The sequence below is a fragment of the Choristoneura fumiferana genome, chromosome 14 (genome assembly GCF_025370935.1).
Source record: "Choristoneura fumiferana chromosome 14, NRCan_CFum_1, whole genome shotgun sequence".
In the NCBI taxonomy this organism is placed as follows: Eukaryota; Metazoa; Arthropoda; class Insecta; order Lepidoptera; family Tortricidae; genus Choristoneura; species Choristoneura fumiferana.
The window spans coordinates 12,899,810-12,914,679 of record NC_133485.1 but is presented as its reverse complement, the minus strand read 5'-3'; the positions used below and the strand labels follow the sequence as shown (position 1 = coordinate 12,914,679).

General features: G+C 36.5%; 1 protein-coding gene across 1 annotated transcript in view; it reads right to left on the bottom strand.

Annotated features, from left to right (window-relative positions):
* The window catches only part of Ptp36E (protein tyrosine phosphatase 36E), a 265,667-nt gene that overhangs the window by 23,410 nt on the left and 227,387 nt on the right, over positions 1-14,870 (bottom strand). Inside the window, exons 7-12 of the mRNA XM_074097823.1 lie at positions 14,415-14,549; positions 9,932-10,069; positions 8,174-8,340; positions 7,412-7,547; positions 6,469-6,718; positions 5,930-6,006 (exon numbers count right to left, since the gene is read on the bottom strand). Of these exons, the coding sequence (XP_073953924.1) occupies positions 5,930-6,006; positions 6,469-6,718; positions 7,412-7,547; positions 8,174-8,340; positions 9,932-10,069; positions 14,415-14,549 (903 nt within the window). The remainder of the gene's footprint in view (positions 1-5,929; positions 6,007-6,468; positions 6,719-7,411; positions 7,548-8,173; positions 8,341-9,931; positions 10,070-14,414; positions 14,550-14,870) is intronic.

The following is a 14,870-nucleotide window of genomic DNA, read 5'->3' as shown; positions in this document are numbered from 1 at the left end:
GAGTAGTCAAATTTACCAGCAAGTTAGATACTATAATAATAGTGATGGTTTAATAAACGCATTTTGATATAAAAAGGGGGTGAAAGCGAAATGCAAAGGTAAATTTTCCAAATTAATGTTTTAGATAGAGAGCTGAGTTAAGAGTGTAGAAATAGAATTATTATGGTATCTAAATTGATGACCTAAATTAAGAGTAGATAGAATATTTACAGTAGTATTAGAAATTCGCAATTATAATTATAAGCGTTTGGTAGTTAATATGTAGACAGTGAGAGTAGATTTTATGATATGTATATATTAGGCTTAAGTACCTGGGAAAAAAAAAAACAAACACGTAGGAAAAGGTGATAAATGGGAAGGATATTTATGATTAGGATAGGGTAGGAACTATCATTGAAAAAAAAGGGGTTAAGAAATAATTTTGAGAGTAAAACAAAAGAAGTCTGGTTAAACTAATTGGGGTTATTGATTGTTCAAGACAGCGAGCAATAATGAAACAAAAAAAATGAAAGAGTGGTGATGAAATGTTGTGTGAAATTATATGCTAGAACAACGAGAGGGGTTTCTGAAAAGAGAGTGTATTATATTTAAGGAAATGAGGGTCTTGAATAATTAACAATTCTGTAGTACAATCGGATCATTTATTGGTAGTTATAATTGAACACATTACACTTACAACTAGAATTCTTGATAGAGGTGTTAGGATAGGCCAGTAGGCAAAATCAGTTTTGTAGACTGCGTTCAAGGATTTTAGTACTCTACTAGTGGACAGAACTAAAAATTTACACTACACATGCTCCAAGACTAGGAAGTCATTATTGAAGGCTAAGTCTGGACTGGGAGGCAAATGGATTGGGCATTTTGACCTTCTGGTAAGTGAATAATCGAAAGGAATGCCTGGGCTTAAGGAGAGAATCGTAGTTCTACTAGGACTTGATAGTTAGACCTTGCTATCATGCTTTTATTAGAAGCTGAGATACGATTTACTACTAGAGTTATCTTGCCTCACAACCAAGATCTTTCGCAGAGTCTTAGACATTCTGACTGGATTGTAACTGTGTTCATATCTGTGAGTTTCAACACTGGTTCAAATGTAGGCTAGAAATAGTGATAGTCTTAGCTTGGTTAAAAACACACCACACAAAACACATTTCAATTATAAAGACTAATAAAATTTTATTTTAAATTTTAAATATTGACATAAGTGTGATAGACCAATTCGGGCGTTAAATTGTATATTAACTACTTCTTAGTCTATCAAGGGGAAAAGCTGTAACGGATCGGATGTGTCACACGACCGTCACTGGGAATAAATTAGTAGAAAATTGTTAGTGGGGCCATCTATGAAGGTTTGATGGAAACTCGAAACAAAAACATGTCGACAAAGACAGTTAAATAAGAGTAATTGAGATTAGAATGTCGATGTAATTAAAGCAGGGATAATTTAGCAGTCAATTTAATGAGTAAATGTTAAATTTAATTGGAGATTAGAATTGTGTTGTTCGGGTATAATAATTAATGTAAAAAACGCCATCTATGGTCAATTAAAGGAATTAATGGTAGGCGTCATGGAAAATTAGTGAACTAATGCCGAACTGGGTTTAGCGGCAGATTAACCTGGGAGGCTATTTAGTTAGTTTCACGTGGGAATTATAGAGGTCGCTTTAGGTAATGGAAATGTAAATTTTATCTAAAAACAAGAAATATGGTCACAAATTCATCAAAAATAGACTTGATATAGTAATAGAATCATTAGTATTAGTCTACAGTAGATCTTAGATACATTTGATGTTAATAATTATGTTAATTTAAAGAAATATCAACGGAAGCATCATGGAAACGGCAAGTTGTCGAAATTAGCTAAATAAGTTAAGAAAAACCGAAAATGCAAGCATTACGTAATCGTAGTATAGATCATTGGTTCATTATCTATTATAAATTTAAGTTTTCATTCAAAACGGAGTAGTATTAGCAGAGTAATTACACATTTAGTTATGATGAAATTACAAGCACTCTGTCGCACTGACTTAAAGTAGGAACGTGGCGAAATTATAAGCAAATTTTGAGTAGCGTTAATACGACAAAGGGAACTATGAATAAGTGGCGCGAATTTGGGGATACCAGTTAATAATTGTAGGCAAATTAGCTATTTTATAACAACAATAGAAGTATGTAATTGGCTATTTATATTCAAAGAGTGTAGGGAGTAATAAGTAGAAAATTATCATTAGAAGTAAGATTATTGTTAGATAGGTTAAGGAAATTAAAACGTTGAGGTAAAATTGAAGTATTTGACAAATACATATAAATATTTATTGAAAATTATTGTTGTAGCACAATATAAAAATGGAACGTATTTACTAGAATAGTTAAGCTAGGATAGTGTCAAGATAAATAGGAAATTTTAGTTCAAAAATAAACTTTACGGTTAAAATTTGGCTATTTTGAGATAAGGATTTGGCAGAAGAAAAAGCGAGAGCTGGCAATGTCAACGTTGTCGACTTTGGTAAGCTTGGCGTCGTTTGGTCGCTTGGCGCGAAAATACCAGAGGTCCCGGGAGAGAAGCTATAAATAGAGGTGACACAAAAAGGGCGGGAGCCAGATGGATTTAGATTTCGTAGAGACAACATCGTTATTTTGCTAGTCGGGGGTTTAGTTTCTGTGCGCCATTTTGTTAACAAATTAGAGTCAATAGTATCGGATAATTTTATTTCATTAATTTTAATTGGGGATTTGCTTTTATTTAATTTATAAATTAATTTTAATTTACAAGAAATATGAGTATTTCTTCAGGAAGTAAAGTGTCGGGGTCTTGATCATTAATCTGCGGAATAATGATTAACTCTCTGGTTTTTTAATTATTTGTGAAATATCTAGTGCTGATTTTCATTCGGAAAATCTTTGTGTGAGGGGATCTTTGCGGTCTTGTGGCGGTGAAGTCCCTTATTTGTTCTTGTAGTGTGGAGTGATCGTTTTATAGCGTTTCATTTCAGCCTACGTATATTTTGTACTAACCCATAACTTTTCTGTGTTTTTCCCAACTTAATGGAAATGACTTTGGTTCCTCCATAACGTACCTTGGTTGAGCTTTAAGTCCGTTTATATCGTCTGATACCTAACGGTGACAACAGTAGATGATATAGGCTTCCACTTCCTGAAGCTGTGGCGGCTTCAGCGACAAAATACTGTCGTACCAGCCACCAGTGGATTCTGTTTGTCTTTTGTAACGACTAAGTAGCGCTCGTCGAAGTGAATGCGTGTCTTGTTGACGCTTGGTTTGTACTTAAGAAACTCAGAATTCCTGTCCCCTATTTATTTACGTATTTATGCACAACGTTAGGTATTCTGCTGTTCCGCGGGGCTCTCCGTCATAGGGACTTTCCTTCGGGAAAGTTGGGAGCTCAGCACCATTTAGGGACCGATAGGGCTTTAGGTATACACACCATCATTGTTGATAGGAGATTAGAAGAAATTCATTGCACCGTGAATTTCTACATTACACTAAATGTACATGTGGGATTAATTCTCTAGTTTTGCTAATCACAGACAGAGAGTAGGGGCCTCAGGCAAGCTTAAAGTACAATTGTAGGATTTATTAGGGCTATATAGGTAGGGAAGTTCATAGGGCTTAGCTAGAGTAGCGTTTCCTTACACCGGGAAAAGTTACTATTTTTAACTCACCACACAATTAGTTCACCTATGAGGGTTTTCCTCCAAATTGCTAAACTCCAACACAGAGCTAGGGAAAGCTTAAACTCGCACACACATAGTTTTAAGGCATAAACTAGATTTTAAGAAAATAAAATAAAAACATAAAATTTATTTAAGTACTTACGTCAAAACTTCATTATACAAAACTTAGTTCATAAGAACTTGACTACGAATAACTTTATTAAAATTAGTAAGTTGACTTCAATTTAAAACCAAAATACGGTTTGATCATTTTGTTAAGAGTAAATAACAATAACATATTTTAGCTGTCTTTCCTATAATGAATAAGCGGGAATTGATATGACACGATCTCATAGCTAAGTGGACAATTAAATGCCAGATAACTTACTGAATAATATTTAACACAATTATCATCTAATTTCGATTTGAATGACGATTGCCAGCTAAAATAAGCTTTGTTTTGATAAAATTAATATCAAACATCATATTCATACTTTTGATCAAGATCTCATCAAATTATGTCTAGTAATAAGTTAGAGATAAAATCGTAGAGGGTTTTGGACCATCTATCAATTAAATACAAAAGTCTTTCGTGTTATAAATACATACTAGCTGTTTTAGTTGTCGTACCTACTTACATTGAGTGAACGGATGTAGAAATCCTGACTACGGTCGATAGCTTACGTTGACACATACCAGGCAACAGTCTATCTGGAAATTTATGTACTTTTCATTCGATCTCGATTTAAACATAATTGATTAAGGATTGATAGTTGAAACAGTTTATTGTTCATTTAAAATATATGAATTGAGACAAAACTAGTCATAGACGAGTCCAAAACCTAATACAAGGTTATCTTGAATACCCAAGGGTTATCTAGTTATAAGCTAGTTAGATTATTATTAACGCTTGTGTTCTGGGCGTAAAGTATAGAAATCGGTACTTACTTTCTGCTTTACTCCGGTAACGCCAAATGCTGGTAGAACTAGAAAATTAGACTAAGTAGATAGCTCATTAAATAAGTGAAAGTCACTATGAGATTAGTAATTATACCAAAATAAAATTATGTCAAATTAGACATTCCATATATCTAAGATAGATAAGACATAATCTAAATTAAGAGATACTAGTGCCTATAGTAAATGAATAGCTGTAGTGTCTAAACTCATTCCTGAACTAATTATCAAAGTTATAATTAAGCATCTCATAGAGTATTCTAATATAAGCATAGAATAAGTAACCATAAGTCTAAAATTAGATTCAACTTGTTACAAAACATTGTGTTTGTATTTCCATACTTTGATTTGAATGCACCGAAAGTTAGTGCTTAGTCTAGTAAAATCACAACTTGACATATCCAAAGAGATATATTGCTCTGGTGTGCGAAAGGAAAGAGTCGGGGGTGGAGGTAGAGACTCTCCGAGACCTCAGGTCTCGGTATTAAACTTAGCTTTAAGTCAAAATAGATTCAGAAGTAATACAAACACAAACTCTATCCGTAGTAGAAATATTTCCTCTCATTTTTCCAAACTGATTATTCTAGGTAACCTGAAAGATCCATTTCTAGAACTATCCAGTCTAAACATACTAGTATATCTAAATTCACATCTCAGTAATTAAAGTTTCACCCTAAAGTTCAGTAGAGTTCAATCTAGAGTCAAAATTATCACGAAGTTAGGTACTGCTTAATTAATTATAACATTAGAAACACAACTGTAGGCTTTTCAAATTAATTCTCAAATAAAAGCACTTAGGTTATTGCTGGGCATAAGGTAGGTTCCTAATCCACTAGACGATTCACGATCACAAGGCCATAAATTAATTTAAGTTAAATCACCATAGCGTTACCACAAGTTAAGTGTAGTATTAAGTAGGTTAAGAAGGGGTAGTTAGTCTTTAAAATAGCTATTATTCAAGGCCAGGATGCAATAAACTTCAGTCACCTAATATACAAACCATCAAAAGATGGTTACACTACGCTGAGCTTGCCGATCCGAGTTCTCTATTCGAGAACTTTTCGGCCCCAACGGCTATCTGTTCTCCGTGCTATATGGTGTGGGTGGTGAAGTAATGATGACGAATAACACAGACATCATGCATGGTTAGGGTCTATTTCGATGTAGACTAACACACGTTTATTATTTTAAATAAAAAACGCAAGGATGGCAATTGCACAGAAGAAGGGAGCAACAAACCCCTTTGTGATTTCTTCCCTGATAAGATAAACGTAACCTACAAAATAGTTAATATACTTACGTCTACGAACACAGCGTTGATATAATCCGTGAAACTGTTGCCTTGAAATGACGTCAGATAGGGACGAAAGTTATCAGCTGCAACAAAACGGTTTTTTAAATAAGTGTACCTCATGTGCCTCTAATGAAAACAAACTAGGTATGTTTTAAACGAATTAATTGCCAACTTTTATTTTTATTTAATTTTAATATGATTGCAAACTAATGACAAAATACACTAGGTAATAAGATGAGAGAGGTAGGAGATAAGATGGCCTAGTGGTTTGATCTATGGCCTAAGCAGAGGATCGTTGGTGCAAACCCCGGCTCGCACCTCTGACTTTTTCGAAATTCATGTGCGAAATTACATTTAAAATTTACCACGAGCTTTACGGCGAAGGAAAACATCGTGAGGAAGCCTGCACACACCATTGAATTGCTTCGGAGGAAGTTCTCAATCTGCACTGGGCCCGCGTGGGAACTACGGCCCAAGTCTTCTCATTCTAGGATGATGATGATCCTAATAAAATTTAATTTACAATTAAATAAAATTTTACTCACGAGGAACAACTAAAACATCCCTGTTCTTCTCCCGATTGTCCCCTCTGTGGCCTCCCGCACAGTCCCCGATGGTGAACCTGGGGGTCTGCTTGCAAATCTGCTGGTACTCCCGCTGGTACTCATTGAGCTTGGTCACGAGCTCCCGTTGCGACTTCTGCTTCAGTCTTTGTGACAGTTCCGACACTGGGAACCAGGAGATACCGCATACCACGTGCTCTTCTAACGTGTCGTACACGAATTTGTATTGTTCCTAAAAACAAAATCGAAGTTTCTAACGGAACCCAGTGGATCTACTCCCTGACACACAATAACTGTACACTACACCTGTAAAGATTGGTTTTTGGAGTCTTTTTGTATTTTTTATTTCAACTCCGAATTTGTTGCTTTTACGGTCATCCCGTGAAATCCATTGAAAATACATACTGAAACATGGATGCACAGAAAAAACCCAGAAAAAGAGACCAGCACTGGGAATCGAACCCAGGTCCTTAGCATTAGTGGCTAAGAAAGGAAAAAAACAGGCTGAAATGTGTGGTGCATGGACAAAATTTGTGTCTAGACTCCTGTCCAGTGGTGGTGTATGTAGGGGTATGGCACGCAGCACGCAATGCTGAGGACCTGGGTTCGATTCGAAGCGCTGGTCTCTTTTTCTGTTTTTTTTTTTTCTGTGCATCCATGTTGCAGTACCTATGTACTTTCACTACACCTGTAGTTGAAAATTAGTGTGTGCTATTTTTAGGGTTCCGTACCGCAAAGGAGAGAAACGAAAATATTCAGGTCTAACTTCAAAGTTAACGCAATCAAAAGCAACAAATTGTCGTAACAATAAATAGGTATGTCAAAACAATAACACATCCGAAACAGGGATGAAACACAGGGTCAAAACTTTAAACTTTCAGACGTTCTAACGCTCTTCATTTCATTTAAAGAAAATAATCCTTACCTCATTTTCTATAAGGCCTTTTCGTGATTGTCTGAGTTTCTTCAGAAACCCGAAAACATCAAAGCAGTCTTCTTCTTCAGCCAACTCGAGGTTGGCATCTATAGCTAAATATACTCCAGAACGCCCTCCTCCGTCGCTAAAATAAACATTGAAATCATTGATTATTTACAACGACGCGTCGTGATGGCGGCAGAATTAGTCGCTGTGTAAGAAAAAAATCTTAAATGGAGTTTCATGTCATTAGAGCTTAAAAACATAAACCCATAGAATTAATTAGTATCTACTTAAACCTACGTATCTACTTACGTACGGCAATAATTTTATAACTGATAAATTAAATTTTGGTAGAAAAATATCCTGTTTTTTTTCTTCGTTCTCAAATGTAGCAAAATTACCTTCCGTAAGCAGCTTCACCCGTAGACTTAAATGGCCAGATAGAAACTCTCCATAAAACTCTTTGTCGGGAGTTTCTATCAGCCAATATAATATTAGTTCGTAATTCCCAGTTTAGATCTGCAAGAATAATCGTGCAAGTCGCATTACATTGTAGCGCTCGATTGACCATTACAAACTCGCTCGTTGGCTTTACGGCCTCGCAATGTAGTGCAACTGCACGATTTTTCTTGCAGGTCTAAACCGGGCTTAACACATTTTGATAGACACTAAAAAGCCTGGTAACAGAAGAAAAAGTTGTCACGCCTATCTGTAGCCAGTTCTGTATAAAGAAGTATAATGGGTGTCTGTATAAGAATAAACACTTACTTGCAATGCACGACCATGGGCCCGGCGGCGGGGTTGGTCGCGAGCCGCCGGCCCACCACGGCACGCACGCGCCGCCGGAACTCCAGCAGCGCGTTGCTGAACGGGCACGTGTGTGAGTGCCACTGCGTGTAGTGGAACTGGAGGATGAACCGCTCTTCCACCACCACCTGAGTACCTCCAAATGCTTTAAGCCATATCAATGGAGACGCGATCTATCTACCACGTGAGTTACTGTTAGTCTGTCAAGCGAGTCATGTCCCTTGTAAAAGGCGGCATTTTCAAATGTGTATACGCTATAAACTAGAAGCCTACCTTAATTCGTGTGCCACAGTAATTAAAAAGACAGCTACATAAATTAAATTATCAATATCGTTCAGTCGACATCTGTAAGATTTTTGAAAATGCCGCCTTCTCCAAGGGCTACGACTCCATTGACTGACTATAATGAAATTAACAGACAATAATGAAATTAATTAATTAATTAATTGTTTAACAATGAGATAGGTACAAATTCCACTATACTGATTGGTTGTGCAACTAACTAAATGCTGTAAATGATGAGACAGTCAGCGCCTGGTAACGCTATCGAACATCCTTAGTCTTAGATAATTTAGGACCCCGAAATTGACAGAAGAAGTAAATTGTACCTGACGCATTAAGAAAAAGTTCTTTGTTTACTTTTACAGTAAAAATCCTAGTCTCAGATATGTCGATCACATCAATATCACTATCAGCTTCCTTGTTAACTCATCCAATCACATAAAAATACAACTGCGACTATATTTCAGAACATAAAATTCTTCTCAAACGCCAAAAAGCTAAACAAGTTACTCTCAAAGCGCTAAAAAGGACAATTACAGCGGGAGCGACAGTTTTAATGAAAAATTCCGACTCCGCCAAGCGATGAGCGAACCGTCGCGTCGTAGTTTAGTGGTGGAAAATATACGAGAACACGGAGTTCAGCGCCATAGAAAGCTTTGTTGCCGAAAGTTGCAGTTAAAATTGCTTTAACTTTAATCTGCGCTTTTGATTCATTTTGCTTCATCCATTTAAAAAAAATGCCTTCAGCAAGTATCGTTGATGTAGGCATCAGCACCATTTGACAAAGAAAGCAAATGTTTTTTTCGAATAAATAATAATTATATTCATATTGACATTAATATTTTTTGTATTCCTACTGACAACCATTTTTTTGTGTACTAAACCAGTTTGACATTAAAATATGTAACCTTAAACTATCAGACCTATCAGATAAATATTTGATATTTGTACCTATGTTGCATGTGCACAGAATATGCCTAACAGCAATTTGTATAACATCCATATGACGAGTATGTAACCATATTCTATGCCAATAAATCCTACTAAACAATATTATAAATGTGAAAGTTTGTGAAGATGTTTGGATGTTTGTTACTCAATCAAGTCTAACCCGCTGAACCGATTTAGATTTATAGATATTTTGAGTCCTGTAGAAGGACATAGAATAGTTTTTTTCCTCGGAAAATTGCATAGTTCCCGCGGAATAGCGATAACCGAATTCTACGCGGACGGAGTCGCGGGTAAGGGCTAGTAAATTATAATTATTTAAGCTTTTATATGTAGTATTATTCTGACCCACACTAACAATTTGAAAACATCATGTGAGGAATGATATAAATATAATTAGGTTACCAATTGTTGCGCGGAATTGTGGAGTACCACAAGGTAGTCTTTTCGGCTACGTCATATTGAGTTAGTGTACAATAAGATGCTTACGTTTTTTTCACTCTTGTAGAGTCTGAAAGTGCGTATATGGAAGTTAGCAAGCTCTTCTTCTTGCACGATGCCCACGCTGATGTCACCATACGTCTCGTCTTTTTCTTTGTTCGGAGGCCAATATTGAACGCACATCACCTGGCAAACAAACCAATAAATAAAGTTACAAACTACACATAAGTAATAACGCCGTTAGCAAGAAAATGTGAAACAATATTCTACACTTACAAGGGCCGTAAATTCAAGAGAAAACTAATAACACGAGGGAAAAACCTTTTAAACTTCAACGTGTTCCAATATTTTCTTATTTCTCAGCGTTTTACCGTTGTAACCTACGTCACGAGTATGCATCTAGTTTTATAGCCATTGAAAACTTCCAGCTCTTGACGTAACGAATAGGTGGAAAATATTTTTCAAATTTCATGTCTGAGAGAGGGGCTCTATTATCACTCGCGGAACTGGCGTGGAAAATGCTAAAGCCAAGTGTCAAGCTAAAGAAAAAGTGCTTCGATAGACAGTAGTTAAGGTAAATTTTGTCTATAGTCTTTAATAGTTACGAGTAAAGTCTATACTAGGAAAAAAGCCTAGCCTGATTGTTTGACTTCTGGCCTCTCTAGCAGAGGATTATTTGCTCCTCAGACCTCTGAGTTTTACAAAATTTAAGATGATTAACCACAAGCTTTACAACGAAGGAAAACATCGTGAGGAAACTAGCAGAAACCTACGAAGCAATTCAATGGCGTTTGCGAAGTTTCTCATTTTAATAGGAGGCCTGTGCTTAGCAGCGGAACGATAATAGGCTGACATGATGCTGATGATTAGTTAACGAAGCATGACACCCTAATGCATTTACTGTCTTGTCATTAGCGGTATACAGCATCCGATGAACACAGAATCTTAGCCATAAGGTTTGCTGCCTTCATATCCTCCAAATGTCCAAAGTAAAGAGAGATGGATAGTCAAAAGCTGTTAATTGAACTAAGTTCATGCAAGAAATAAATAGGACGAGTTGGATTGCAACTATTGAAAGTTTGTAAGTAGTGTAGTTTTGAATGAGTACTCGCATTACCCACTTGACGTTGATAGATATATTCACTAATTTCTAAAAAATACATCATGAACACAAATAGCTGTTAAATGTAACAAATAAAATAGTATCCATTAATGTGGAATTAAAATTAAAATTTTAATATCAAATTCAGTAAAAAGAAACAACAATCAAATGAGTAGTGAAATAATGAAATTATCAATATGAAAAAAAAATTGAAATGAAAATTTGTTCACAAAATGTGAAATTGAGCCATATAATAATTTACGCAAATTAAATTTATTTTCATTTAATTAAATTTCTATAGGTACATCCCTTCCTAACTTTATCTAATTTATCTATTGTAAAACTTTCTAAACAGCAATTATTTAATTTATTCTGGAATTTCGGAAACGGCTCTAACGATTTTGATGAAATTTAATGAGTGGTGGTTTTCGGGGGTGAATGTTCGATCTTATGTATGCATGAGTATAAACTCCTTATTGTACAAAAATAGAGAAACAAACACAATTGACAAATGTTGAGATACATCTACAAAGGCGAACTTATCCATTTAAGGCTTTTATTTCTAGGAAACTCGGTATTGTTGAGCTTCCCTGAGCTCGCTCAGGTATTATATATTATTCATTATCATCATCATCCCAGCCTATATACGTCCCACTGCTGGGCACAGGCCTCCTCTCAGAACAAGAGGGCTTGGGCCATAGTTCCCACGCGGGCCCAGTGCGGATTGGGAACTTCACACGCACCATTGAATTGCTTCGCAGGTTAGTGCAGGTTTCCTCACGATGTTTTCCTTCACCGCAAAGCTCGTGGTAAATTTCAAATGTAATTCCGCACATGAATTTCTAAAAACTCAGAGGTGCGAGCCGGGGTTTGAACCCACGACCTTCTGTTTGAGAGGCGATAGGTCAAACCACTAGGCCACCACGGCTACTATTATATATTATTATATGTCCAATACTATGGACTCAGGAAAAGCAAAACTGACCGAGCCGTTTTCCATTAACCTTATACTCGCTACTTCACATTAGTTGCTTTCAGACTTTCGCTTTGTGAAATGCACAATCAAAATCTGGTATCAAACTGGAGCAAAACTTAGCACTGAAAACGTGTTTCATGTTTCACGGTTCGTGGCGTAACTAACTAGTTTTGCAGTCGTAAAAGCTAGAAACGTTTGTTGAATTTAATTTAGGATACATGTGTTCGTTTATCTTAATGGTTAACAATAATTGATTTTAATTCCCTAAATTTGAAGAGTAGTGGCGCAGTTCATTATTGTTATTTTTTTTAATTGTTTGTTTTTACGAGTGCATGGCACACATGCACACATTATTCCAGTAAAATCGTGCCTGTAGCGATACATTGCGGGGTCACAATCCAAACGAGTTAGGTACACAAGATGGATCGAGCACCGCAGTGTCATGCTACTGGAAGTTTTACTGGAATAATGTGAACCGGACATTACTGATTTTGTGTGCTTTTATCTACATTTTTTAACGTTAGAAACCATTTTCCTAGTATATTATAGTATATTATTGGGCGCAGGCTGAAAATCAGCGATGCAAGTTTTTTGCTTGCAGCTTATTTATGCTGAGCCTGAGCCCATTGCCACTTGCTTAAGTGTCCTAATTATTTTATTTTTGTAGTTGTGTCTTGTTTTCTGTGGCAATATTTATAATTTTCATAGCCTGTTATTAATGCATACAAGAGACCGGCGGCGCTGGGACCGATTATACTGTTCATTGCACTGTAGCATTGCTCACCGCACATAGCTTTGTTAGCAACACGCGCAATGTATTACAAATCGGATTCTACATCGGAGGCGTAGTTGAGTTGTAAATTGTTACCAATAAGAGGTAGACGTGGTAGCGATTCGAGCAGATGCTGCACAAGAAACATACAATGGCGGATAAGCCGCGTAGCAAGAGTAGCAACACTTTCTGATCGTAAAAAAATATAAATTTTGATCATCATCATCATCAGCCGGAAGACGCTCCACTGCTGAACAGAGGCCTCCCCCCTTAAATACCACAAGTGAACGACAACTCGCCGCTTGCATTAAATTTAGATAGAAGCGTTAAAAAACCTTATTCAAACCAATGTACGTACAATACTACCACCACAAAACAACACAAAACCTCTGCAAAAGAAAGAAAAAGATAAGAAACTGTTATATTTGCTGTGACTTATTTTTCTAAAGTGTTTTTCAATGAAAAGACACGTCAAGATCGTTTACCTTCTTTCTAATGCTAAACAGCTGCTTAGCCTGGACTTGACCTACACGCCAGTATAGTTTGATAAAGTCTGAATGAACCGCATCCAAATCCATGATTTTCTAAATGACGAAGCGCATTTAGTTATATTACTTCACAGCATTAAGTGTGAACGGAGCAATGAACTGTGAATTAACTTGCACTGTAATGGTGATGAAAGGAAATCAAGGCAAATGGACCGGAATTGCAACTCATTCATTTTATTACGGACACGCGGAGGATTCATCTGCTATATTAGCTACATTGTAATGCAAATCTAGTTTCTGTCTGTCTATAGTAGAATTGATTGAGTACTATTTCTCAATTTTTCAATTATGAATATGAACAGTAAATTTTCGATTATTTTTTCTATTTTAAACAAGAGTTTGTCTTCTAAATTCACCTAAAGAAATGGCCTACTATTTACCTCAGAAACTATCGAGAAGCTGTACCTACTCGTATGTATTTTGTCTTGCATTTATAAAATTCTAAATGAATAGTATATAATATTTACTCTAACTCCCCGAGATAATATACAACGATTCTGCTTCCGGTTGTACTAAAAAAATAAATGAGATTCGTTGTACGTACTGTAAAGGTCTTTACACTGTAGGGGCTTATATGCGCTTTATGACAATTTTATAGAAAACTAGCTGTTGCCCGCGGCTTCGCCCCCGTTGTTATTTTTCTAAATTTTCTTCCATAAAAACCTTCTCCTGACAATAACGAACATAACAAAAAAAGAATTAGTAAAATCGGTCCAGCCGTTCCCGAGTTTTGCGCTTAGCAACACATTTTACGATTCATTTTTATTTATTTAGATTTCAGACATAAAATGACATCGACAAGGTAGTGAAGGCAGAGTCGTGTTAAGCCATCGCGGGGCCTGTAACAAATTTTATCACAGGGCTCTTAATTTGCCTCAGACTTATGGTATTAGATAAAACATTAAAGACCATCATTTTAATTTCTTCGGCGGCGGTTTAGCATTTGTTTTGTGGTAGCAGTATTGCACTTAAATTGATATTCTTTACAAACAGAAAGCGTTAGGTGCGCGGAGCCTGCAGCATTTGCTACTCTCGCTACGTGGCTAATCCACCATTAAATAGTAAAGTTTAAACATAGATTTGACCTTGTACTATCGTTTTAGTAACTTTACGACTAGTAAATATAAACTTACCTTGATAAAGTCGAAGGTCTTGGTGAGCATGACAATGGCGGCGGCGCGCTCCTGCCAGATCATCCGCCAGAAGTCCAGCACCGTGTCTTCGGTGGGACCCTGCGTCACTATGTACGCGTTGGGCTTTAATATACTCTGAGGACAAGGATAAAAAATAAAATAGCTATCTAAATAAATATACAATCACACTTAAAATTAAAGGATTATTCGCGGTAGTTCCTTTGGCTTGTTCCTTTGAAGGGATTACTGCTGTAGCGACTCCTAGCGCCATCTAGTGAACAACAATGGAAACTCCGACCATGTTCTACATCGCGCTATCGAAGTTTCTCAACGCGGTCGCATATATACAAGTTCCGACGCTCTTCCTTCGGACTTCGGTCCCCAGGCATAACACCTGCCTGGAGAGAGATCTCTCTATTGGAGCCTCCCCCCACACTGCGATTGTTTTTTGAAAGA